This window comes from Hippichthys cyanospilos, chromosome 19, assembly GCF_059441005.1.
Source record: "Hippichthys cyanospilos isolate Australia breed blue-spotted pipefish chromosome 19, RoL_Hcya_1.0, whole genome shotgun sequence".
NCBI classification, from domain to species: Eukaryota; Metazoa; Chordata; class Actinopteri; order Syngnathiformes; family Syngnathidae; genus Hippichthys; species Hippichthys cyanospilos.
In genome coordinates this window covers 10,646,285-10,673,525 of record NC_142387.1, presented here as the reverse complement: position 1 = coordinate 10,673,525, position 27,241 = coordinate 10,646,285, and the positions used below count along the sequence as shown (strand labels likewise).

Below are 27,241 nucleotides of genomic sequence, written 5' to 3'. Positions count from 1 at the left end.
TGTAAAAGTTGTGCAGGTATGAATAATTATGCAAAAATTGGAGAAATGTCAAAAGCTTCAGATACTTTCATCCAACTGGATGTTTTATGTCATGTAAAACAACACAAGCTTGTAACGACTGCTCCAAACCAAAACGCATGACTTCTGGGTAAAAATCTAGCATAGCTCAATGAATCCTGAAATGTGAATTCCGAATCTTAGAAACGTGAAACAGACATGCTAACCCACTACTCACAATTTTTTTTTCTAATGTACAGTTATCTCCCTGTGTACCGCAGCATTGAATGAACAGTGTCTGTAGAAGAAGGGGGAGTGGTGTACAGAGGGGGAGGGTGTAATTATGAGTGCGGCGTCTGGAGGGAGGAAGGGGGTAGGGAGGGTCTGTAGGGGGCTCAAATACAGCTGCACTTGGCCACACTTTCACGCCGGCCGTCCGTCCGCGTGTCAGGCACTGCTGCTATATTCCCTCCCTTCTCATCCGAGCCTTTGAAACGCTCCTGCTCCATCTGGACCACGCCACACCATCAGCAATTAACAACCGGAGGTGCATCCTCAAAATCAAACTTGGAGCTAACTCCCCACTCCCCTGCCTCCATGACTTTTACTACTGTACTTATTGTTTAATCGTGAGAAGGCAAAATTAAAAGAACAAAAACAAAGACATACTCTGGGTTTTTTTTTTTTTTCTGTGATTCGGATCACCTCACGCTGGAGGTACTCAAGTGGCGTCCATCCTAGTCAGTCTCATTCGGAACCAAGCACTTTAAGAGCGATGGAGTACCTCAAGTTTTGCTTTGTGTTTTCCTGCTGGATGTGTGCGAACGCAGTGGTGTTCACTGACACACCCCAAGGTCCTGCGCCTATTCCTCATGGTAAGAAGCTTTATGTCCAACACTTTCTTTTTCTACTGTAGCAATATTCATGTGATGCATGCCTGCAATATGTCAACACCGGGATTCCTTGTTATATGGCTGCATGGGGATCTGTTTGGGATTTATTAGTGTTTGATTTATTAACTGTCAGTGACATGCAATGTGCGCTGGAAGGTGTCATGAAAGCATTAACATCCACAATACTTATTCCAAAAACGTTGCACGTTTCTTGCACTAACTGCACAAGTAAGATATTTGTATTTTGTTGTCAGAGCGTTTGTGTAATGTGGAGGTGACGACACTTAACTTTTATGACTTGTATTGCTCTGGCAAAAGACTAACAGTCCCTGCAGCTGCTACTTTAGTTGGCCAAACTAAGGGTCGTGTCCTACAATAGGTCACTGTTTCTGTTGTTAGAACTTACTCTGAAGGCACACAATTTACTGAAAAATAGCACTTAACACATTTTTTCAAAATCATGCCGATACATGAGTTATTTTATGAGGGTCCTGAGGAGGAACCACATGTCTGACTGAAAACGTTGCAAGTTTTGTGCGCTACCGACACATAGGAGCGGCGCCTGCTCTGCCGCAGTAACATTTAACAACCCGTTTGAAAACCATTATCTCATTAACACGTCGGAAGCACAACTAACCGCAAAAAAACAAAAGCTCTGTTTTGCTTGTTTGTTTGTGTCAAAGCCCACTGTAAAAAACACACATTTGAATCATATATATAAAATGGTCTGTACTGTAAACACATGAATCAATAATTTCTGCTGAAAATCAAGACATAGTACAACCAGAAGTCTAACGTAGTACAAAGATTGACCAGTAAGAGGCAGCCTAGTATTATAAAGCATGTGGGCTGCCGGAAAATTCAACGAAGAAGAAAATGTAGCAATAGTTGACGTGGTAGTCGTTATACTCGCAGCTGAAAAAAAAAAAAAAAAGAGAGAAGCTAAGCCAACAGTAAATAAATGTTATCTGAGAACTCCTGTAGATTGTGGTTATCAAAGTTGTAAGACGTATTATATAAAGAAACACATCCTGCTGTATTTGTGTTTGTGATTTACTTAGAATGCAAGTGATTGAACTAATTCACTTCAAAGGTGAAGGTACCACTCTATTTATTTTAAGAACTACATGGCAGACCTTATCTAATGCTTTCACTGGACATCTATGATTACTGTGGGTTCCCCACCCTGGAGTTTAAAGCAAGGTGTGGTACGTGATACCAAGTCAAAATAACAAGGCCATAAAAAACTCAATTGATACACTGTTCATGGGTTAAATTAGAGGATGTGAAGCCAGCAGTGACAAACTTCACGTTATTATGTTGCCTGCAAAGTTTGCGGGGTGCACTTGGCTGTCTGCTAAAGGCCACCTCTGCAAGTATGCGCCTGCACACTGCTTCTCTATGACTTGGAGCACAATGAGGTTGATTCTGCAGGGTCAGGCCACCTGTTGGCTAGTCCTGTTTGGGAAAGTAACGTTGCATAGAGAGCACACCGACCACCCTACCCCCCACCCACTGTTTGCTGCCTGAATGAAGCCTTTGACTGATTTTGACTGACCTCGTGGATATCACCTCTGAGCATATGTATGGAATTCAGGATACCGTGTTGTGTCGAAAACCATGTTAAAAGTCAAGAGTGTGGAATATTCTTAATCCAATTTTGAAAAAAAAAAAATGTCTACAAATGGCACATTCAAAAAGTAGCTCGACATACCAGCACTGATTGTGATACCATCCCAATACGTGCAAAGTTGCCCATTGATTTACTAAATACTCGCATTTCCTGCAACTACAACACACAATTTCTCTAAAAACACTCCCAATTGTGCAATACTGAAAGAAAGCAGGCTGGATGAGACCAAAACTGCATTTTCGGTTATAAAATGTCACATTTCTAAGTATGGTGTTTCCTCGCCACTTCGCATTTCACGTGGTTCAGTATGGTGGCGGATGGTGGTTTTCGTGGTGTCAGGGAGCATTAGCGACTGCTCGCAACGCTTGAGGCACTGTATGTTGTAAAAAAAAAAATCTTTTGCCCAAAAAGAGACACAGGTTTGCTCATCCTCCTTAGTAAAGTTAGGAGATTACTGAACCCGATTATTAACCTGGAGACGAACGTAGACCTTACGTACGTACAATGTCTGTCAGGGGGCAAATCCCACTTTGTGGAAGTCAGGGGGTTTTCAGATCGCCATTATTGAAAAAAAAATTGTGACTACGACCATAAATTTACAATTTTAAATACTGAACAAGATAAAGGTTTTATTACGGTACATTTTTAAAGTATATTACATCATCCTGCGGAAAATGGATGGCAGCAGAAATTGTACCTTTTAAGTTTGCAATGTGGCCTCTGTATTTGTGGGTTAAATGACACTCAGCTCACAAAACTGACATCTTTTCCTAGACTGTGCAAGTTTGTCAACTGTAATTTTCAGGGAAGAAGCGGAAACTCCACCTACAGTTGTCGAAAATGTGTAATCACACTCTCCATTGTCTCCAGCTCCTCTCTAACATGCCAACAACCACTTTTGGCAGACAATGCCTATAATCATACATCAGAACACCACAAACGTCTGTCCAGTGACTCCTTTTTCGGACGAATACGTCCTGCATTGTCTGATCTGTTTTTTTTGTTTGTTTGTTTTGTTGTTTTAAAAGAAAGTGCCTAAAAGTTTTAAAACATTTCAAATTGTTGGTCCCTACTTTCTAGCTTTACATATAGTATCTTATATACTGTTTGTCAGACAGTATAATCCAGTAAAATCCTGAAAAGACACAGAAAAATTGATGCATTCAAATAATTATCGGTCGAACACAAATGCAAATTAATTTTGAGTAGCTGTTCAACTTAACTGATCATTTCAGTTGACATAGCAATGAGGCAATTAAACACATTCTGAATGTGCTTAGAGAGTAAAATTCAGTTACATTGCTTTTGGTTTGGTCTTGTGTTGTTACCGTTATTGACTATGACTTTTTTATTTGAAAATAAACATTTTTTTTGTACAGTGGACAATCAAAACAATGTCAGCTATCTGCAATCTGGTTCCATTAGTCCCCCCCTTTAACAGTAATTACAAACACATGTAATACTGGACTAACAGTGCACATGAAGGGGATTACGAATTGAATAGCAGATTTACTACAAAATTTTCAAAATTATAAGACATACTGTAACACGTTTTATTTCTAACGGGGTTGCGATTTTGTTTTATTTTGTTTTCCCCCACAATGCATTTCTGTGCTTCTTTACAGCTGTTTGAGGAAGTCATCAAGGGATGGAAGTACTTGCTCAAAAATGCACGGTTAGATTGAATCCATTTTTTGAGTATGGACACATTGCAACTAAAACTAACTAATGTATTTTTAAAAAATGTAATTATTTTATAAGTCATTGACTTTAGAAGGTCTACTCTGGCCAGGTCTGGTGAATGACATGGGAGTCAGCGAATGAAGCTTGACGGCTATTGTGAATTCAGGTTATTTCATACAAATATGGCCATCATTTACCTTGGTACATCTAAATGCATGTGGCGCCCTACAGTTTGAATGAAGGAAATTTTAAAAATATTTTACAGGCAACAAGTGCCTGGTTTATTAAACAGAGAGTGCTTGGTCCTGGATGTCTCCTCAAAGAGGAAATATTCCGTTATCCTCATTTCCAGGTCCAAAAGACATTGCCATGCTAGGCAGCTTCTCCCTTCTAAGAGAGTTTAGCGGGGGCCTGCGCATTGCACCGTTTACGCATAATAGTGTGAACTTTTACTTTTGACAGATGCGCTTGGTGCAGTCCAGTGAGGAGAGAGAGAGAGAGGGTTGGGATTGGGGAGCTCGATGTCCTTCCTTGGACAAGAGGGAGCTCAGTCGGAGCTACATTCCCCACCTTCTGTAGATACTTGGTGTTTACTCAATAAAATACTTGTATACTAACGACGGAAGTTACTAAAACAAATTGAGTATTTCTGTATTATGTAATCAATTTAGTTATTAAAGTGCCTACCTTTGGGTACCAAAGTAACAAAGTAATTAATAAGTGTGGTAGTTAACAGTACATACTAAAGTAATCAATTACTAATCAAGTAGTAATACCGCAAGTAGTTAAACTACTTAAAGTAATAAAGCACAAATGGTAATTGATTACTTTAAATGTCTAAAGTTTGTATACTTAAAGTCTGTAATATAGATAATGTCTAACTATGTGCTTTGCCGTATTTTCCGCACTATAAAGCGCACCTAAAAGCCTTATTTTTTTTTTTTAAAAAGCTGATGGTGCGCCTTATAATCAGGTGCGCCTTATATATGGATCAATGTTGAGATTAGGATTTGTAGATGGGGAATGAACTGATAAAGTCAGCTTTACCTGTTTCTTTTGTGTGTTTACAGTTGAACAAGGTTGCTCATATTGACAGAGTTATGCTATTGAGAGTTTAGAGTTATTATTTGAGTTATTGTTATTATTTTGAGTATTACTATATTGTGATTGAAAAAATTTTAAAATATGTCATTAATTTAGGTTGCGCCTTATAATCCTGTGCGACTTATATATGGAAAAAAGTTTAAAGTGTGGCATTAATTGAGGGTGCGCGTAATAATCCCGTGTGCCTTATAGCGCGGAAAATACGGTAACGTTATCAAAGATTTGAGCAGGCTTAAGGCTGGGTGATCTATTTATCTCTCACTCATTCTCTCTCTATTTTTTCTCTCTCTTTCCATATTAATCCTGAAGAGTCCATCAGGAATGTAAGAGATAGAACAAATGAAAGCCGCCTACAATAATTTAAAAGATTTAATGATTCATGTGACTCTGCGAACTTTGAAAGTACTTTGACCTGTCTGAAGTGAAGCAAACCAAGTAGTTTTTTCAAGAAATATCCAAAAGATTTACATGACTACTTTGCACGTCAGCGGTTCATAAATAATGAGCATACAAAATTACATGAAAACAAGTTGTCATCAAAGTCGGAGTGGATTAAATGAGAATGAATGTGGGCCAAGTGGATTACATAAATTCCACTAAAGCCACATAGAGTGTAATTGTCAATGCCACTTGACTTCAGCCGTATTCCACTATTTGTGTTATTTATACACTGCATACTTTATTTTAGTGTGTCTAGTGTTGTTGAAAGAATTTTAGTAAACAAACAGATCACATCATATTCGCACTACACACGTATACAATATCTTCATGTTGTATATGACATTTGCATATCAATATGTGTAACGTGGTCGACCAGCGATGTTCCTTACTTGTGCTTTACTTTGAGTCATTTGGTATATTTCTGTCCAAATTATTGGTTATCAAAATAATGTTGGGGGAGAAAAATTGCATTCATTATTTGGATTAAAAAAAAAAATCGAATAAAATTAAGGTCGGGCATGAATACTTGAGCAGTTGAATAGTTTACTCAATGCTTCAGCAAGAAAAAGTGTTATAATTCTGACATACAATTTTCAGCCATTGTTCACAAAAGGCCACTGTGAAGCTGACGTTTTGTTCCCTAGAAACTGTATATGGAACATTGAGACTTTCCAAAAATGTCTCGTCTCAGTAGCGAAGAAAATAAATGCCTGTTCCATCTGTTATTGGCACCAAGGCGGTGTCTTGTTCAAGCGTGAGAGACAGGATTGTCATGCATGTTCACCTACGTGTTTACACAGAGCGGGCGAGTGTCCGTGTGTGTCTGAGTCATGGAAATTAGTTGAATCAAAGGCAAATGCACTTCTTGAAGAGATAAATATCAGCCTTGATATTAACAATTAACCACTCGGGCTAATTCGTCTTTCGTATGTGTCAAATAAAGCAGAATAACAATAGCAAAACAAGAAATACAAGCAATGAATTTCCTTTATTCCGTTCATAGACGTTATCTAGCTGTAATGACATTAACAGACCATGTTACGGAGTTTTCCAAACATCTTGATGTGAACCTCTTCTGGGAACATGTTGAAGTATTTTTTGCTCGGGTCATCTCACAACAGCACAGATGTCAGTGGGTCAAATGACAATGTTCAGCGCACGAGAACTTGCTCACTGTCTTGCACCTGTGTCAATTTTAACTCTCTTCGGGCCTTGCAGGAGCTCATTATTTACCTTTCCCATCCTCAAATTTACTCAGTGACCATTTCTGGCCGTCTCCGATAACATCGCTCTCTGCCGCAGCAGGAACTTGTTTTTAGACTAAACTCCTACTGTTCGTTTATTTCAAACAGTGGACGTAGCGCTTTCTCTAACCAAGCCGTGAAAAATAATTCACGCTGGTCAAGCAAACACAGATCCATAGGCGAGGAAGCGGGGAGTAATATGTTCCTTATTGACTGAAACTGTTGCGTCATCAACAGGAATGTGTATTTCCAGTAACTTGGTTGCAAGTCACAACAATAGCCCCAATGGGATAAAAGAACCAGATCCCAAATACTGTATAAGGAATATCAGAGCCTCAGAGTCATTCGATTCCAGAATGTTACAGACTAGCATGACACTGAAGAATGTGTTTTCCAGATGCACGTGGGAAGATTATCTTCCTACACTGTATTACATAGTTTTACAACTCCAAGCCATCGCAGGTCTGCCTCTGATTCAAAAAGGTCAGTACAGTGCTCTATATGACTCAGAGTCGCAAAGATTTTTTTTCACTCTTTATTATCTGTCATCTGATACTATTAAGCGTAAGGCGGGGGCTCGTTCCCAGTCGCTAACAGATCTTTGGCGACAGAATAGCAGGACATGGAATGAGACTGTCATTGTCAGTCGTGGAGAAATTATTTCATAGATTTTATTTAAACACCCCCACCCACAAAAAAAATTAAAAAAAAAAACTCAAAATTCTTGATTGGGTTCATTTTTGAACAGGGGAAAAAACAAGAGTGGGTGTAGTCCAACCCTCTGTGCGAGGTCAGTGTCAATAATTTATATTTGATTTCACCTTTCTCTAACCTCACAATTTAGCACTCGGAGTCACTGGAAAACACAGCAGTGGTTTGTGGGAATCTGCGCGGCTTAAATATGATAGCAATCAATGGCGAAAGGAATTTGTTTTGGTAACCAATTGAAGCAAACACTTGGGGTTGTGTTTTTTGCAGATAGTACATATGCAATCTGGTGTAAAAAAATGGCATTTTTAAATTTTGTGCCAGTTTGAGCCTTGTTTAACACGTTTAGGAATTTGGCAGAATGTGCTGTGACAGGTTGGGCGTTCTTGGCCTTGTACATTTCCTTTTACATACCCTGGTGCATCTGACAATTTGGTGGCTGAAAGTAGACTCAACATTAGATCATCTGCTGTCATCTGTTCTCAGGATGTGCTTTATAGCAGCAGTCTTACATTTGATTTCAAAACACACACAAAATCAGCAAACTACCATTATTATTATATTATTGTAAGCTAACTGTGCGAGTCGAATAACAGCTGCTTGAAACAAACTTTTTTTTTTCTCCCCCAGAAAATTTGCTTGTGCTAACCGTGGCCACAGAAGAAACAGATGGCTTCCTCCGCTTCATGAAATCTGCAAACTATTTCAACTACACTGTGAAGGTGGGAGATGATTTCCAAAAATCAACACCGTAGTTACTGCTACATTTAGCGCTCACATTTTTTTGCACCACATTGCAAGCAACTGATTACATTTGGCTAAGAAAACAATGAACTGCGCACAAACCGCAACTTATTTAGCACGCTCCTCTGCGAAGGTCCAGCATTAAAAAGAATGTGAAAATATGTCTTTCCACATTCACATTTATAGACTTACATGCAGTTTAGACGCATTGCCAAGGCAAATAGGGAGTATATTTGCTCGGGTTGACTTGTCTTACTGCTTAATCCACACAAAACTGAAAATGTCTCCTTTAAAAAGAGATTACTCAAAGTCCCTATTTAAAAACGAACTCTTCGTCTCAGATTTGACTTAACTATGTGTACTCAATGCGTTGTGTCGCAGGTGTTAGGAATGGGAGAGCAATGGAAGGGTGGTGATGTTGGCCGCTCTATAGGTGGAGGACAAAAAGTAAGACTACTGAAAGAAGCCATGGAAGGCCTAGCTGACCAGGAGGACCGTGTGGTCCTTTTTGTAGACAGGTATGTGGCATTTTGAAACTCTCATTATGGGCAGATCAGGATTATAACACCTTTAATTTTTTAGAACTCCCACGAGTCTCTATAACAGAGTAACAATTACTCTCATGAAAGAGGTGTTTCTGCAGATTTCCCCAAATCCCCTTATTCTTGCAAAGGTATTATTATGAGGCAAAGCATTTCACAGTCTGCCGGATGATTCATGAGTTCACAAAACTTTGTCAAAGTGGTTTGAAATAATGACAGCTTTTTGCGCAAATATGCCATGCCGAACAGAAAAGGTATGTAACTTGTCTCACTCTAAAAAACAAGTGTGATTTTAGTTAGAAATTGCACCTGTGCTTCACAGACTGTTCAAGTGTAGTGTACAAAATCTGTAGTCTCACAGAACATTATTTAGTCCCCTGCACGCCTTTTTAATTATACGGTGCTTCATTTCATTGAATCAGGATCCAATCTAGGTTCATGCCACATCTGCCCCAAATTCTTGGTAGTTATCAAAGTATCTTTTCAGTCTTTATGTATTCCATAATACTGTACACGTAGGTAGTCTGCACAAGTTGCATTTTTATTTGTAAAATACAGTATTATTGTAGATATTGTTGTTTTGTTTTACCTAAACAACAAAGAAATAGACAATAAGAACATAAAATAAATCATTGTATCGTATTTTTCGCACTATAAGGTGCACCGGATTATATGGCGCACCCTAAATTAATGACATATTTTAAAACTTTTTCAATCATAATATAGTAATACTCAAAGTAATAACAATAATAACTCTAAACTGTCAATATCATAATAACTCAGTCAATATGAGCAACCTTGTTTAACTGTAAACACACAAAAGAAACAGGTAAAGCTTACTTTATCACTTCATTCCCCATCTACAAATCCCAATCTCAATATTGATCCATATATAAGGCACACCTGTTTATAAGGCGCACCATCGGCTTTTTTTTTTTTTTTTTTTTTTTTAAAAAGGCTTTTAGGTGCGCCTTATAGTCCGGAAAATACGATAATTTACGTTCTTTCATGCGCAGTGGTTGAATGTTAAGCTTGAATAATTCTGACCTCTCAAAAAAGCTCTGATTCAATTCGAATGTATGGTTCGAATTGGCATGAGAGATTTGTGCTCATCCAGCATATAGCAGTTATGCATTGAGCTAAATGTGACGCATCTTTTCGTCATTAAATTGCTGCGATATTGGTAAAATAGTGAACAGAGGCTAGTGTCAAGCAACAAATGTTATCAAAGAATGCAGCTTCATACTTTGGAGGCCATTGTACACATCACAAGCGGTGATAATTTACAAATATGCGGGGCAGATGTGGTTACAGTATCACAAATAGCTTTATTAGACGTTTTATCTGAAAGGCTTAAAGCTGACTTTTCTCACTTTGGAATTCCCAGGTTGCTCTGTGTAAACAGGCCCAATAGCGCACAGAATTCTAAAGGACATGCAAACAACATGGTTTAACTAAAGGTCGCTGAAGGAATGCTCCACAATGTGAAGAATGCATTCTTGTTCGGAAAAGATTTGTATCAGCAAACGGGGGACAAAATGATGATGGACCGACCTGAAAAGTGGGAAAAAAGCTTCTGTTTTATTTCATCTTCCACCTCCCCATTCTAGCTATGATCTTATCTTTGCTGCGGGACCAGAAGAGATTCTCAGGAAGTTCCAGCAGGCCAATCACAAAGTCATTTTTGCAGCAGAGGGGCTGATATGGCCAGATAAGCGACTGGCTGAGAAGTATCCTTCGGTCCGCAGTGGCAAGCGGTACCTTAACTCTGGAGGTGAGGTTCAAAACATTCCAAAAACGCTAGGAGTTTGCATTGTGTTTTGAAATGCGGCTCTTGATGCCGTCAAGATTATGGTGTTTAAAAGTGCTTATTTGCTTTACATTTACTTCACACCCATTTATTTGCTTTTCATAGACACTTTCCTCGACTATAAAACAGATGAACCATAACCTACAGTTTATAGTCAGACTGCTTATCACTCTACCGCAGCTACTTGAGACAAAATCAACGTTTAAGTGGTGGAATGGCTTCAAGGAATGCCAACACACGTGTTTTTTTTTTTCCTCCAAACATGAAACCACAAAATGCACGTTATTATGGCTTGCTTTCAAACAAACGTATATTTTGATTGTCATTACTGTTTTTTGGAACACGGACGAGTCTATTCATGTGACAGAAGTAGAAAAAAAACTGAACTCACTTGGCCAATGACTGCGACTGTTAAAAATTATACTGTACCATAATAAGAAAATGCCTGGACAGTATATAGTGAAAAACGGTTCATTTTGCACATAAAGATCTGGATAAATCAAAGCAGAAAAAAAAACTTTTTAGGCCATAAATTTTGGCCATAGTGTAAGTCCAAGCCTCACGGTTCTTGGTACATTCTGCTTGGTCTCCAGGACACATAATTACTGCTTTGAATATGGTCATCAACATGGTGCAACCTCCCATACTGGAGCCTGGCCGCCTTCGCTCTGATCACAGAGCACTTTAAGCTTTCGTTTTCACCGACATGACATGTGGCTTTGTCTTGGCTCGTTAATGTGCCGTAGTTTTTATGAAATTGCTGGGTATACTCATATTCTCATGGCTACTGCCAAAGTGACAGTTTGAACATTTGGAATCAGTCGATTTGGCCGAATAACAAACAAGATACATAGTTTGTGCGATGAGCGTCTGTGTTTCGGTAGATCAACACCAATGTCACAAAATAATAATAATAATGATTTAAACCGTTTCTTATAGGGGATAACTCTACAGAGAGCAAAAAATAACATCGCAATGTTTTACTTTACACTGGGAAGATTCCCAAAAGGCGATTCTTTTCCAGCATTTCTGGCCATTGCTTACATTGAAAAAAAAAAAAAAAAAAAAACGTTCAAATTCGCACTCACTTTTGGGCAACCGACATACTATATTGTGTCAACTTGTTTACAGTTCCTGAAAGCTTTCCTATATAATCTCAACCCCGCGATCAGTCCATGTGGTCAGTGTCCTTGAGGTATATGAACAAAAAGGACGAACGCAGGAGTGGAGATTGCCACGAGAACATATACTTAGATGTGTTTTAATAGCATACAATGTCCTCGACCTGCTCCTGTCAGACATTCAAATCATATGGTGAAGTCTATTCCGATTCCCTGAGGGATAAGAAAGTCTGTACTTGGAAACATCGCTAACAATTACATTACGTAGGCGGACTTTATGGTCCTGGCTCACATAATTGACTCCAACTGCTTGCTAGCTATACATATCCTTTTATCTCTCTCGTACTCTGTGTTTCACACGCTGTTTATCACTTGCAGGAATAATTGGATATGCCCCATATATAAACCGAATTGTTTCACAGTGGAACCTTCATGATAATGATGATGACCAGCTCTTCTACACTAAAATATTTGTGGATCCACTTCAAAGAGTAAGTGTTCAGAATGTTATTCATCATATGACAAATGTCGTATTTTCCGCACTATAAGGCGCACCTAAAAGCCTTAATTTTTTGAAAAAGCAGATGGTGCGCCTTATAATCAGGTGCGCCTTATATATGGATGGATATTGAGATTGGGATCTGTAGATGGGGAATGAAGTGATAAAGTAAGCTTTACCTGTTTATGTGTTTACAGTTGAACAAGTTTGGTCATATTGACATTGAGTTATTAGGCTATTGAGAGTTTAGAGTTATTATTTGTGTTATTATTGTTATTACTTCGAGTATTACTATATATTGTGATTGAAAAAGTTTTAAAGTATGTCATTAATTGAGGGTGCGCCTTATAATCCGGTGCGCCTTATATATGGAAAAAGTTTTACAATGTGTCATTAACTAAGGGTGCGCCTTATAATCCGGTGCGCCTTATATTGCGGTTAATACGGTAATTACATTTTCTGAGCCAAATAAGACTGAAAGTATCCACTTCTTTTAGGACTTGCTCAACATTACTCTAGACCACAAGTGCCAGATTTTCCAGAACCTGAACGGAGCAATTGGTGAGAAACCCCAGAGTTCCTTTATTCCATTTCTTTGTGGCGTTTTCAAGATTGAAAAACCAAGTACTCCATCTTCTGAAAGACTATCTATTGTAAAGACATTTTGAAGGTCTGGCTCTTTACTCTTTAAGTAATAAACCAGTGCAGTTTTGCCCATACATGATGTCAATTTCCATAACCTGCTGTGATTTAGCTTATGTTACCACTTTTGGCAGATGAGGTGCTTCTCAAATTTGGAACCAACCGTGTGAGAGTCAGAAACACAGCGTATGACACTCTGCCAGTGGTTGTCCACGGCAACTGGAATACAAAAGTGAGTAACAAATGATTTTCTTGAATGCACCGTTTCATCGCGAGTAACGCTTCAAAATTCACGTTATAATCATTGTGTAATTCGATCAAAGGCGGTGCTGTTTATTTTGAGCCCCAATGGTCCGAAAGGTTGACGCTCGGACATAAAGATTTCAAAAGAGGTTCACAAACATCAAGGAAATATACACGTTGTTCCTTTCTATTTATGAGTCACTATTAGGGAAGAGGTTGAATCCAAACTAGGCCATAATGCCTCTCCTGGATCATTCTCTGGCATTTTCTCTGGACTTCCTGTGTTAAAAAACAAAACTGTTGAGTCATTCGACCCAGACGTTCCAACATCTGCAGAATAAACTGAAAAAGATAGATAACATTACCTAAATCTGAGCAGGGTAGCCATAGCTGAGCGCCTCCAAGTCCATGATCAAAATGTCATAATTCGCCGCAAATGAGAACTGCATGCGACTGAGCATTTTACTGGATGTTTACTGTGTAATTTTAATTTATGATTTTCATAGCCGTGATAAAATAAATCTACTGACCCAGGAAAAAACGTTTCAATTGTTGCTTTGCTGACACTAATCGTTTGTAACCAGCCCGGAATTCTCTCCCACGCAGATCTACTTGAACTACTTGGCCAACTACGTGCCCAACACATGGAACTACGAACACGGCTGCAGTCACTGTGATGACGATGTCGTGGATATATCTCAAATGAAAGTAGGTTCCGTTTCTTTTCATTTTACTCTGTTATATTGGTCTTGTGGAAAGTACATCTTCAACACACCTCCCCAGGGCTGTAGGAAAGCATGAAACGCCGCCTGCCACCCATCCGCGTCTGTCTAGACAGTTGGAGTAAGATCCCGATTGTCCTATTTTAACAGATAAGTCTGACTGTTGCTGCCACCCACACCGCTTTACAAAAATAATAGCTTCGTTACCTAGTGGACTCTGGATCTTTTTAAAAAGTCTTAAGTGCAAGGGAGACTACTCAGGAAAGAGAAAGGCCAGCAGCGCCATGATGCAGGATATGGCTTCTGTGGTTTTCTGAAGGGCTCATTTGAAGGGGTGTTACTGCTGACCAGCTTTCCTTTTTGTGGCCTTCTCAGTATAGGTTTGGTCCACAATCTCCAGTTATAGTGGTCATGTGGAAAATATGTCGCCAAGTTCAGCCAAGAGTGGCAACATATACAGGGTTTGGAATGGCAGGAACTTGGAAACATCTCAAGTTATGTGGCGGTGTCTGCTTGGTGGCAACAGAGTTTAGAAGATTAATATCAATCCGTTTTTTTTGTTTTTGTTTTTTTTGTTTACATTTATGAAAGAATGAGGCCCAGCGACCTTTTTAAAAAGAAGCGTTGCTGTCTAATGCTGTCTTATGATAGTGAAATAGCGAGATTGAGTTCAGACGGAAGTCCTGCTTGATTCTTTGTGTGTTTTTGCTTAGGAATTGTATACAATTTGAGTTTTACTGCCAATGACAATAATATGCTAGGCAACCACGTCCCGATGCTTATTTTGAGTAAAAACACTGTGTGGACACTTGTCTGCTTCGGGAAAAGTTTTTTTTTTTTCCTCCCGAGACCAACTTTGTGCGTCTTAAAGCCAGACGCTGCAAACCTTCAAATTAGATGCCTCAGCTTACATGGCTTTTCATCTCGGTCCCAGACCCTTGCTGTGAACTGGTCACAGGGAGTTGCAATCCAGGGTGAACCTTCGTGGCTGAGGCAAAGTTGCCTCAGAAAAAGTTTCCTCTTTAATTCATTTTTTTATTGTTTTTCAGACAGTGTTTAAAGTCTTTTTCCTGAATATGAAGTTCCACATTGCGATGCGGAACAAGTTTTTGTAAATTTCTCACAGTTTCTCTTGGATGTCAATGGTTACTCTTCTGCTTGGTGTGAACAGTTAATTCCTCAATTTGTGTATTGCTATTGAGGCACTGATAGAGTTAATATATTCTTTTCCGATAGACATATCGCTCAAACGTGTGCATTGCATAGTTGAAATTTTGAAAAAAAAGTGTACAGCTGTATGACATGATTTGGAATACAATTTTAATACTGCTATGAACAAGTAATTAACAACAACCAATGAAATCGCTGTCTTCCATACCGGATATTGAAATTAGGTTTAATCTAACCAAGAATTGAAATCTCCAAGCTGGTGAACAATAAGTAATTGTTGTTTTTACTGTTGAAATGTCTACATTTAAAACATTATATGCAATGGAGATCACTGCAGAGGATCACCAGTATGATCTGAATCATGTCAGCAAAGCGACATTAAGGTAAACCAAAACAGCTCCACTGATGAGAATGCAATCTATCTCAAGTTCAAAGAATAAACAAAGCTAATGTGAGGTGTCAAACATTTTCGTGATTTATGCTAAATAGAGCTCCATTCGCTGGACCCGATGTTTGAAATTTGACCATTTTGTTTTGGCATATTTAAAAAAAGGAGTACCCCAATGTGGTTCTCGGAGTCTTCGTTGAGCACCCGACACCATTTCTTCCTGAGTTCTTTCAACGTTTGATGACATTGGACTATCCCAAAGACAAACTCAAGGTTTTCGTCCACAATAATGTAAGTCCTTTGAACCAAAGCTTTTTCAACATACTTTCAGGCATTACCTTTTAATCTAATATTGTCTGCCCAATTGTCAGGAGGTTTACCATGAGAGGCACATGCAGAAGTTTTGGGAGGAACACAGGAACGTGTTTAGCAGCTTGAAGGTCGTTGGGCCAGAAGAAAATCTCAGCCAAGGAGAAGCAAGAAATATGGCCATGTATGTACCGAAGAATTTGACCAAAGAACTTTTTGTTCAAGCCTTATTTTCAAATAGAATGGGCTTTGTTTCATTCCTCTAACATATTAATGTGTAGTAAATGTAAAGAATAAAAATAAAACAGAAAAACATATGTTGGATACATTGTAAAGCTAAGAGAAGTATGCACTACTCATTCTGTCTACTGCAGCCTCTGTACCGAAGTATTCTAAGAATGTTTGTGCTGTAATTGTGTTCCTACAAAATTGCTCGTTTCACTTGTATATATCGTAAATGAAAAACCTCAAAGAAAATGATGACTTTTCGAATCACGTTTTAATTTTCCTAAAATCAAATTCCGTTAGATACCGGTACTTCCAGATTACTATCAAAGGCCAACTCCTTAACTGAAATTGACATCTGATGCTTTGGAGCGGAAATATTTTCATTTGTTTCTGTACAGACTTGACATTTGGCATTTTTTAGCTTTGCATTTGAATAATACCCCCCCCCTCCTTTGCCCTGGTGTCTTTAGGGACCTTTGCCGCCAGGATGCCACATGCGACTTTTACTTCAGCATCGACTCTGACGTAATGCTCACCAACACACAGACTCTGAAGCTCCTCATTGAGCAGAACAGGTAATGCGGTGGTAACTGGAAAAAAACATCCCAGGTTGCTGTTAAGTTCATGGGACTGTTGAATTTCTTCTCCTAGTGGTAAAACCACAAACGCATTGCAGCGGAGCGACTGAGTTTAAAAATAATCTGTGCCGGCTTCCTGTTTTTGCCGACCGCATGGAAACGGGGAAAACGTCTACTGCGCTAAACCCAAAGCGCCACTTAGCATTATGCAAAAAAACAAACATGCAAACTCCTGTCTCCTTTCTACAGCCCATAAAATGCAAAGAAAGTGTCCCACAAAGTCACTGTGACAAAAACTTAGCATTTTGGCTAATTCAAGGAAGTATGGGAATTCTCTGTTGACTGTGAAGCTGCAAAAAGAAAAAAATCTGGCACAAGTGAAACACCGTATTGACCAACACTATGATTTATAGTGTATAGTTATGAACACACAAGTTTATGCCAAATGCTATTAAAAAAAAAAAAATGTATATTTTGGTTTGAGGCTAATGTCAGTGGGATGGACATGGTAAAATAGGATTAAAATGATGATTTAGAATTAAAATAAGGGTTTGGTTTCATCTTTTGGAAAATTGAATAACTGCATTAAAGTGTACTTAAAACTAATGTCAGTTACACTAAAAGGTTGTGTGAGAAAGAGTATAGTACAAACAATATTCCAAAGATTATGTTGGAAAAATCACGATGAAAAGGCCTTATAAAAAGACATAAAAAACCCACATTTGCCACGCCTCTGGATTTGAATATTTCCGTTTCACCCGTGCTCACCTGATGCAAAAACGTTTTTTGCAGTGTAATTTCAACTCTATGATAGTCTTTTAAGGAAATCCAACCATTTTGACACGCAAATTGGAAATGAGGGTAGAGGGTACCGTATTTTCCGCACTATAAGGTGCACCTAAAACCCTTTTTTTTTTTTTTTTAAAGCTGATGGTGCGCCTTATAATCAGGTGCGCCTTATATATGGATCAATATTGAGAGTGGGAATGGTAGATGGGGAATGAACTGATAAAGTAAGCTTTACCTCTTTCTTTTGTGTTTTTAAAGTTGAACAAGTTTGGTCATATCGACTGAGTTATTATGCTATTGAGAATTTAGAGCTATTATTTGATTTATTATTGTTATTACTTTGAGTATTACTATATTGTGATTGAAAAAGTCTTAAAATATGTCATTGATTGAGAGTGCGCCTTACAATCCGGTTCGCCTTATGTGGAAAAAGTTTTAATATATTTAGTTAATTGAGGGTGCGCCTTATAATCCGCTGTGCCTTATAGTGTGGAAAATACGGTACTTTTGGGTAATATGTTTTGCACCTTTTCCTGTTTGAGTTGTCCTTGCTGCAACCATTGTATTACTCTTTGCTCTATCGAAATGATGATCTGTCCTGTGACAGAACTATCGCGTAACCACTCTACTTTTTGCCTCTGCACAGGAAAATAATAGGCCCCCTTGTCACTCGCCACAACAAATTGTGGTCCAACTTCTGGGGAGCGCTGAGCCTGGATGGTTATTACGCCCGCTCTGAAGATTACGTCGATATTGTACAGCGAAAACGAGTGTAAGTCGAATGAGTTTTGACCTGCAACTATCCCATATCGTCAGACGCTGGCTAGGAATATACAAAAAAGTCAGACAGTGTGTAACAGATGGCACATGTTCATTCAGTACATTGTGTTCTGACCAACCACCGCCAAATCTACCTAGTTTGACTGGCTGAAAACATCTGTCGAAATATACCTTTATTATTGCGGCCATTTGGGGGCGAAGTTAGAAACAGTGACCCACGCAACATTAAAATAGATCATTCATGGATGTTAAGGAGCAGCAAAGCGTCAGAAATGCAAATTTAAACAGCATTAAATCATTTCATGGCAATCCCACACACCTTTATACATGTGGCTTGCGGATTAGAAGAAGAAATCGGGTGAATGTCTTTGAGTGTCAATTGCAGATTGCCTCAATTTCGCCTTGTCGCCTTGTTTTTAGGGGTTTATGGAACATTCCCTACATGGCACATATCTACCTGGTCAAGGGGGAAATTTTGCGGAAGGAGTTGAAAGAACGGAACTACTTTGTTCTTGAGAAACTGGACCCTGATATGGCTTTGTGTAAACACACTAGAGACCTGGTAAGAATAGCGTTTGATGTTTGTTATTCTGCTTCTCTAAAGACATTAAAATGAAGATGTGATATTGTATACTGTAAATGCTGTGAATTATAACCCTATAAAAGTCACAGCACAATGGAAGATGATAAATGGCAAGTATATTTTGTAAATACCTCTTTTGTGTTGCGATGGCATGATGGTACCGCCTTCATGTAATAGTCAGCTTCATGTGTTGTCGTCGTTTCTATTTAGTTGCCCTTTTCTGTCTTTCCTGGTCAAATGAGTGTTTTGTCTTTAACCTCTGGCTGGCTGATCCAAGTTACTCTTAATTTTGTCGTACAAACTGTCATGGCTACAAGCTTTTGACATGCCGCTTGTGCACTGCACTCCATCAGGTCTAATTTGAATTTGGTACCTTTTGCAATCTTTCATGCATCCCTCCCACTTAAAAATAAAAACATCAGCTTCAGAGGGAATCTTGCCTCTTTTCCCACGCAGGCGCATTTCCTCACCAGCCCTGATGTTGCACTGTGTCTTAATCTGAAATAATAACTCATGTTATCCTATTTACATGATGCTTCTCCTCCGTTTTAGACCAGTCAGAGAGAAAAAGAGTCCCCTTCTCCGGAATCATTCCATATGCTCAGGCCCCCAAAGGTTTCCATTTGTTTTGATTACTGTTGTTATCTGATACATCCATGTCCGAGAGGTTAGCACTCAGAAGCCATTCCAAGTTACGGCTTGTTTTAATATCTGGGTGGATGCTGAAGTATTTCATGAGTACAATTGTATCTGTAATAGTTCTTCAGGAACATCAACGCGTCATTGTCGATTTGATGTTGAAAAAAACAGCTGTTAAGGTTGTTCTGAGGCCTAACCAGTTCTGCTTTCCCAAGAATCGAGGAGGAGAAAAAAAATGTTCAAACTCATCATACATTCAAGACCCCTGTCCTGATGCTTGACTGTAAAACCAACCGCTTCATCTCGATACACCAACCAATATCAGACTAGGCTATTTTTATTTATTGTAAAACACCAAACATCGCAGCTCCTACGTTATTTGTCAATTGCAGCAATATTAAATGAATAACAATCCATACAAAGCCTAGTCTGATTTTGAGTCTTAAACCTCCCTTGTGCATTATTATAGAAGGGAGTCTGGCTCCTAGGATTGCGCCCCCTGTCCCTGTTCTCCTTCCCTTCCTTGCACCTCATCCACCCCTACCCTGAACTGTTTCCATCCCACCAACACCCGTATGAACAACCCCCTCCTGAGCCACTCTTCCACCACCCATAAATAATCTTAGATTATTTATATGGCTTCTGTTTCTGCTCTACCTAAATCAGACAAACAAAACTATTTCAGTTTGCTATCAGAGTGCTAACCATTAATTATGTCTAATTATAGGCATGTATAATGTATAGCTGGACCTTCCTGTGAGAAATTTTTAAGGGTGCATTTGATGTCTTGTGTGTAACTACCTTTCCTGTTTGCTGCAGGGAGTCTTCATGTACTTAACAAATCGCCATGACTTCGGAAGGCTCATTTCCGCAGCCAATTATAACACTTCTCATTATAACAGTGACTTGTGGCAGATATTTGAAAACCCCCTGGTAAGTCACTACTGCTGTTACTTTTCATGTGCAGAGCTAAACAGTAACCACCTGTGAAGCTTCGCAGCCGTAATGAAAAGAATCAAGTCATGAGATGTGACTCCTAACGTGCCATGTGGCACCGCGGGAGATTGCTTGTAGCGGGGGAGAGGATTAGTGCTGCCTGGTATTCAGGTCATCAAATAGGCCCACACAAAAGATCTAATATGAATTGCTCTTTGCAGGACTGGAAGGAAAAATACATCCATCCGAATTATATGAAAATTTTCACAGAGAATTACTTAGAAGAGGTTTGTATGATTTTTTTTTGGCCAACAAATAAGAACGAATGCCATACATGGATTTTACCATCAGATTTCCATATAAATCATTCATATTGCACTGTGAACAAGTGAAGGTGAAGGTGGGACTTAAAAATAACTCTGTGTGTTTGGCCTGCAGCCTTGTCCAGATGTGTTTTGGTTCCCAGTCTTCACAGAAAAAGCCTGTGACGAAATAGTGGAGGAGATGGAGAACCACGGCTCATGGTCGGGTGGCAAACATGAGGTCAGTCATGTCAGTGCCACATCAATGAACACAGTGCTACACATTCACATTAGGCTTTTCTGCATTTGCATGTCTGTCAACAACGAGCAAAATAAACCAAACAGTGTTCTAGAGAATGACCTCCAGCTACTTCGTTTTTTGTTGCGTTGGGCTGTAGGGATGCAGCGAGATCTAAGAAAGAATAATAAATCTTAGCTCGGATCTATTTGACATTGCAAAAACAGTCCAAAGGCTCTGGGCGAAGAATAACCTTTCCAACACTGTGGAAAACTGCATGACTTGGTAGAGTTTCACATTTTAGAGTGACAAAACTACCAGACCATTTCCAAAATCCTTCCTGATGTGTGACAAAAGAACAAAAATCAAGATTTTAAAGCATTGTGCAGAACAAACACTTGCCAAATACAGTAATTGTGTTTTTATTTTTATTTTTTTTTTCACTTTCATTGTCAATGGTATTTTGATTGTCATACACATTTGTGCTTTTGGAATTAATTAAATAAATGTGGGTGTTAATGACTGGTGATTTTCTACATACGACATCCTTCCAAGCACCTCAGCTAGTCCCCCCAGCAACAAGTTGTGGCAGCGTGTGTAGTCCCTCTTGGAAAATTGTAATCTTGCAGCCTGAAAAGATGTGTTGGAGGCTTGCATTGGACAGCAAGCGGCATTCCTCTTTCCAAAACCAGTGGTGGAAGTTACGGGGACATGGAAACGTGTCATATCTCGCATGAATGAGGAAGCTGATCCTTGCTTGTGGGATCTTCCACAGGTCAGCCTAAACTGATGTTCCAGTTGAATTCTGCCCATGAGCTCTTGGCGCTGCAGCCTGCTGACCATTCAGTCACTCTGGGCTTTCTACCTTCAGCCAGTGAGAACTTTAGCCTTAGTGTTTTTATTGATCATGAGACTATCAGCTCCAACCAAAGCCTTGACCTTTCTTGAGTGGAGCCCAGATTGATAGACTGCAGTCTGTTTTTTTTTTTTTTTTAAATGACCTATTTTGGAGAGGTACCAGGGCAGCCCCTGCCACTTTATGATGAATATTGCGGATTTCCCATCCATATTCCTCACTCTGGAAGAGGTGATCTCACTCATTTCCAAGTGCCACATCAGCCTCTTGTAGAGTGTGAACTGATTCTTGCCAGATCATCCGTAAAATGTTTCATGAAGGTTCTTCCCATCTGTTTGTCGGATAATGCTGCCGTGTGCAGACATTTCAGGCTTTTGATTAGTTTGTCTGACAAGAGGGAGATTTTTTTTCACCCCTAACGAAAGGAGAACTCATTCGATCGTTTCCATTTTTTTCTTCTCAAAATGCTAAAGTAGGTACATAAAAAGTAGGCGAATCCCTGGCCCATGTGCACAGTTTCCTCCATTATCCCTGATATTGTGATTTGTACTAAAAATAAACATTTTTACTGCAAACAAATTGTAAATGGTAATAACAGCAATACGTCGTGAGAGCCAAACATTTGGGAGATCCCTCATGATGACTTATAAACATTTTTTACGAGGGGGTATCTTTATTGTTTGATAGGAGGGCCATAATTTTGAAAGGTAACTTTTGCTAGGGTCGTATATTTTCCAGATGTGAGAAAAAAGCAGACCACAGTATCTTAGTTTATGATTGCCCCCTCTGCAAGAATGCGGTCATAAAAGTGGTTTTGATGTGTGGTTGATTACATCTATAATGTCTATTAGTTGTTAAGACGTTGATAATAAAGTCCTGCCACCGGGAGCAGTAGAAAGGGTGTTATGTTGCAAGAGTTCCAATAAAAAAACAGCATAGTGGCTAGAGTTAGCACCAAAGTCTTCAAAAGTAAACTGTCAATTTGGGATTGTGTTAGCGACTCAGCAGATTTGAACCATTAAGTAATGACCAAAGGGTTACCCATTAGCATTGTTGTATTTTGTTTTGTTCAACAGGACAAGCGAATCGCCGGTGGCTATGAGACAGTTCCGACGGATGACATCCATATGAAGCAAATCGGATTTGACAAGGAGTGGCTTCACTTTATCCGCGAGTTCATCGCGCCTGTTACTCTAAAGGTTTACTCCGGTTACTATACAAAGGTTCGTAAAGCCTTGAGGAAAAACTACCAGGTGTGCCAGGACTGGTGTCACAAAAGATTCATTTCAAATATTAACTACAAATATTCAACATTTAAGTGATCCCCTTGGAGTTTAACACTCGTTTCCAGCCTTTACTGGAAATCTGGAAGGATTATCGAGAGATCTTCTGCAGCACCGTCATCGTGACTGTTTTGATTTTGCTTGAGTCCTCAAAATGGGTCAGATGGACAAAAACAATAACACAAAGGCAGGTCAGGCAACCACAAGTTGAAACCCCGGGTTTAAGTATGAAACCCTTTCTGACACCGGTCTTGGAACATTTCTGACACCTCTCAAATCTCAATTCCCAATCTCTTCTGTAGCAGAAGTTGACAGTCCAAAGCAACATGCCTTGGCACGCTCACTCTGTGCCATTCTGCTAAGTGAAGACAGAGCTACCAAGTAACTTGTTGTATTTTCCACCCTTTTGCAGGGTTATGCAATCATGAACTTTGTAGTCAAATACACTCCTGAGAGGCAGGCATACCTGAGGCCCCATCATGACTCCTCCACCTTTACTATCAACATTGCTCTCAATAACAAAGACACAGACTTTCAGGTAGGACCAGGAAGAAAATAGATGATAATCCGCCGAGCCTTAGTTAAGAAACAACTGAATCGTTTCTTCTTAGGGCGGCGGCTGTCGTTTCCATCGGTACAACTGCTCCATAGATTCTCCTCGAAAAGGCTGGAGCTTCATGCACCCAGGACGACTGACTCATCTCCACGAAGGTCTACCTACCACCAACGGCACGCGCTATATCGCGGTCTCCTTCATCGACCCCTGAACAAATTGAGTCTTATTCCACTGTAATTGTAATTATTGCGAGATCTTGGCTTCCCGTGTTTGTTTGGTGCATTTTTGTTCTAAAGTTTGTAAATATGCATTTTTAAAGCTGTTCGCTTTAAAAAGATGAATGATTGAAATAAGCCAATCTCTGTCAGACAGAGTGTTGACTGGAAAAGGGACGTGGCAAATTTTGACATAAGCTACACAAAAGACAAAGGCATTTTGCTAGCAGGGTACACCGATTTCAGATAATCATGTCCAGTCATTAAAAAACAAAGTAGTTTTATGAAGTATTTAACAATCAAATCACGAATTTCCTATTGGGGCAATTTGGGCTGTACCAGGTTAGCAAAGCATGCAATTTGCCCTTTGTGTATCTGAAGTATAGACAATTGAAAAGCGGATCATGAATTTTGTGTTTAAAAAAAAAAAAAAAAGGTGCTTATCCATGCTGAGTGAGTCAAGGTGTTTGATGTTTATCTATTTTTGTATTTTGCACAGTAGAAATATAGAACAGGTCAGTAGAAGTCAGTTTTGCTTGAATTAAGTATATTACTTGAAGGCCCGTTGCCTCTGAACATTGACTTTCAACTTCTCCTATTTCTGAAACAATCGGGGTAAAAATGTGTGAAAATCCTGTGTGAATGGCTTTTGCAACTCAGCAAACTTTTTAATTTATTGCCAAAATAAAAATAAAAAGCTTAAGAGATTTTCATTAGTTATTCAGAATATTTATATGGAAAGGATTGAGGAGTGCCATATTTTCTGCTCTATAAGGCGCAGTTAAAGCCTTAATTTTTTCTAAAAAAAAAATGATGGTGCGCCTTATAATCAGGTGCGCCTTATATATGGATCAATATTGGGATTGGTAGATGGGGAACGAACTGATAAAGTAAGCTTTACCTGCTTCTTTTGTGTGTTTACAGTTGAACAAGGTTGCTCATATTGAGAGTTTAGAGTTATTATTTGAGTAATTATTGTTATTACTTTGAGTATTACTATATTGTGATTGAATAAATTTTAAAATGTCATTAATTGAGGTTGCGCCTTATAGTGCTGAAAATACGGTAAATTCTGAACTCAAGTAAATATTTGTGATGATCATTTTGCGAACATTTTAGATAACGTCTTTAACATTGTTCAAAAACACAGAATTTCAACATACCAAAAAGAAAGTAGTGTCCACTTTGTGGACCTTCATTAAAATGTGGACTGATTATTGTTGTGTTGAATCAACATTTTTGCCTATTTTCTGACGTTCCCGACCAAATCCATAAATTAATCATAATTATTTCATGACAGTGCATTTTCTGCACAGTTGGTTTGGAATAATGTCATGTTTTTGAATAAAAGGATGGAAATTAAAATGTTTTAAGTATCTGATCAATCAACCTAATCAACAGATTAGTCAATTCATAAAATCATTTCTTGCAGCTTTATTTTTACTGAATGAAAATGATGCATTACTCACAGAAACACCTCATATACAGCATGCATTCCGGCAGATACAATGCCGAATGTCTGGAATGGATGACTCACTGCTGCAGACAGCTGTCCTCTGATTTCTCACAATATCAACTTAGTCCAACTGTTTTAACCCGTCTTTCACTGAAAATGTCTCATGCAGAAACAATCACGCTTCCTTCTGAACTCAAGCGCGGCAACCGCTGTTTAGATGTTGACTGATGAGCTCCGCAAGTGCAACTGTAGTTCAGTTTACCTTCGGGAAAAGAGAGTATATATGTGCATGCGTGCACAAGAACTACACACATGAGGAATGTTAAGCCTTGTGGAAGAAAACTGAAAGGGAGGGCAAAAATCGGGCAACATATAGAAGCTTGAGGTTTATTTATGTTTGTCTACGGGGGTGATGAATGATCTGTCGTAAACTGATATGTTTGGATAGACGCGTGATGTCATTTCTTGAATATCTTACAAATAATTCACCCACCAAGAAATAAAATAAACAATCTGACCTCCACATCACTTAGGGTTACATTTTACAAATCGGGCCACAGTGAATTGCTTCACACCATCGGGCTTATATCGGGAAGTCTGAGCCCAAAAACACAAGCTTTTTCACCACATTTGAAGGCAAACTATATGAGTCGCTGGTATTTCTTAAGGTGGGTGAGGCGCGAGGCCCGGGTCAACTCAACTCAAAGAGCCCTTTGTGGTCATCACTTCCTCAGACTACCTTGCATCCAACAGCTCTGAAAGGTGACATTGATCATATGAAAAAAACGTGCATACTTCTCCAAACATGCAGGTCCTTACACAATTCTGTTTCTCAAAGGCCAGAAAAATACCATCTTAACCATTCATATTTATTCCTTGAATTATTGCGGCTGATTGTTTATAATAAGATGATTGCATGCTGAGATCATGTTTCTCTGTGAATTCTGGGAAAATCCAGCTGGAAACTGTTTTCACAGTCAAAATTTAGAGGGCCGCAATCTCAACTGGTAAATGTGCATAGGGTGTATAGCTCTGGGAATGGGAAACATCTTTATATACACAATACTGATTGAAGGCCAACATTAACTATGAGCACGTAAACACTTAAATCAGTGTTTCTCAACTATATTTTGCCAGGCCCCCTCTAGAAAAAAGAAAACTTTTCATGCCCCCCCCTCAGTCGATGCACTGAATATAAATAAGATTATTATTGATGAAAATTGTTGAAGCATACCTACACATGTATCCTTTTTAACATTAACAACAGAAAAACGCAATAAGTCAACTTTCAACAACTGTTAATTATTTTTATCGCGTTTATAGCTTAGTCTAAAATGGAAAAAAAAGAAGCAAGTGCACCAAAGTGCCTGAAACTAAAAGAAAACGATGAAAATTACTTTATTGCAATTACATTCCACATGACAAAAACAAAGCCTTTTTCCTGGGATCATCTGTGCCCCCCCCCATCCCCCCCCCCACCCCACATTATTTGAGAAGCACTGACTTAAATGAAGTATATGCAATGATGATGCAAAAATGTCAACCTGGAAAAAAATGGTCTCCAGGAAAGTTCTTCTATGGCTCACAACTGAGAATATAGAAGTTATGTTTTTTTTTTTTATCCAGTTCTAAATCATTTGAGAGTAATTTGGACTAAGCCTGAGAGAGACATGTGTTTATTATTAACATACGATTATGAAAACACTGGTCTTAATCGGGCTCTAACTTCATAAGAAAATGACGTCAATAAGATGGTGGATTTGTTGTTTTGGGGATTCTCCTGCAAATAACAATACCCAATTTGAAGTGTTGCCTTATAGTATCATATAGTGTTGCCTTATCGTATTATATAGTATCGATTATAGTATGCAATAGTTATAAGAAGAATCAACCACACGACTGTCATAAA

At 38.9% G+C, this 27,241-nt stretch overlaps 1 protein-coding gene across 2 annotated transcripts; it reads left to right on the top strand.

The window, feature by feature from the left end:
* The first annotated feature begins 440 nt into the window (after positions 1 to 440).
* Positions 441 to 25,091, top strand: plod2 (procollagen-lysine, 2-oxoglutarate 5-dioxygenase 2). 2 transcript variants are annotated; one of them, XM_088402179.1, is made up of 20 exons: positions 441 to 872; positions 8,334 to 8,425; positions 8,829 to 8,965; positions 10,600 to 10,763; positions 12,299 to 12,411; positions 12,917 to 12,980; positions 13,196 to 13,293; positions 13,911 to 14,012; positions 15,750 to 15,875; positions 15,956 to 16,077; positions 16,592 to 16,696; positions 18,135 to 18,260; positions 18,689 to 18,830; positions 19,404 to 19,466; positions 20,310 to 20,423; positions 20,648 to 20,713; positions 20,865 to 20,969; positions 22,899 to 23,045; positions 23,518 to 23,643; positions 23,717 to 25,091. In XM_088402179.1, the coding sequence occupies exons 1-20, from the start codon at positions 773 to 775 to the stop codon at positions 23,870 to 23,872; spliced, it is 2,268 nt and encodes a 755-aa protein (XP_088258305.1). In that variant the 5' UTR covers positions 441 to 772; the 3' UTR covers positions 23,873 to 25,091. The 2 variants fall into 2 exon arrangements, with proteins under 2 accessions (XP_088258305.1, XP_088258306.1); XM_088402180.1 differs by lacking the exon at positions 19,404 to 19,466.
* Positions 25,092 to 27,241: the final 2,150 nt, after the last annotated feature.

Excerpts from the sequence above, each read along its gene's own strand:
- plod2 (XM_088402179.1), top strand. The coding sequence starts at position 773 with ATGGAGTACCTCAAGTTTTGCTTTGTGTTTTCCTGCTGGATGTGTGCG. Across the intron at positions 8,426-8,828 it reads ATTTCAACTACACTGTGAAG|GTGTTAGGAATGGGAGAGCA; the intron begins GTGGGAGATGAT and ends GTTGTGTCGCAG. Across the intron at positions 19,467-20,309 it reads ATATGCTCAGGCCCCCAAAG|GGAGTCTTCATGTACTTAAC; the intron begins GTTTCCATTTGT and ends TGTTTGCTGCAG.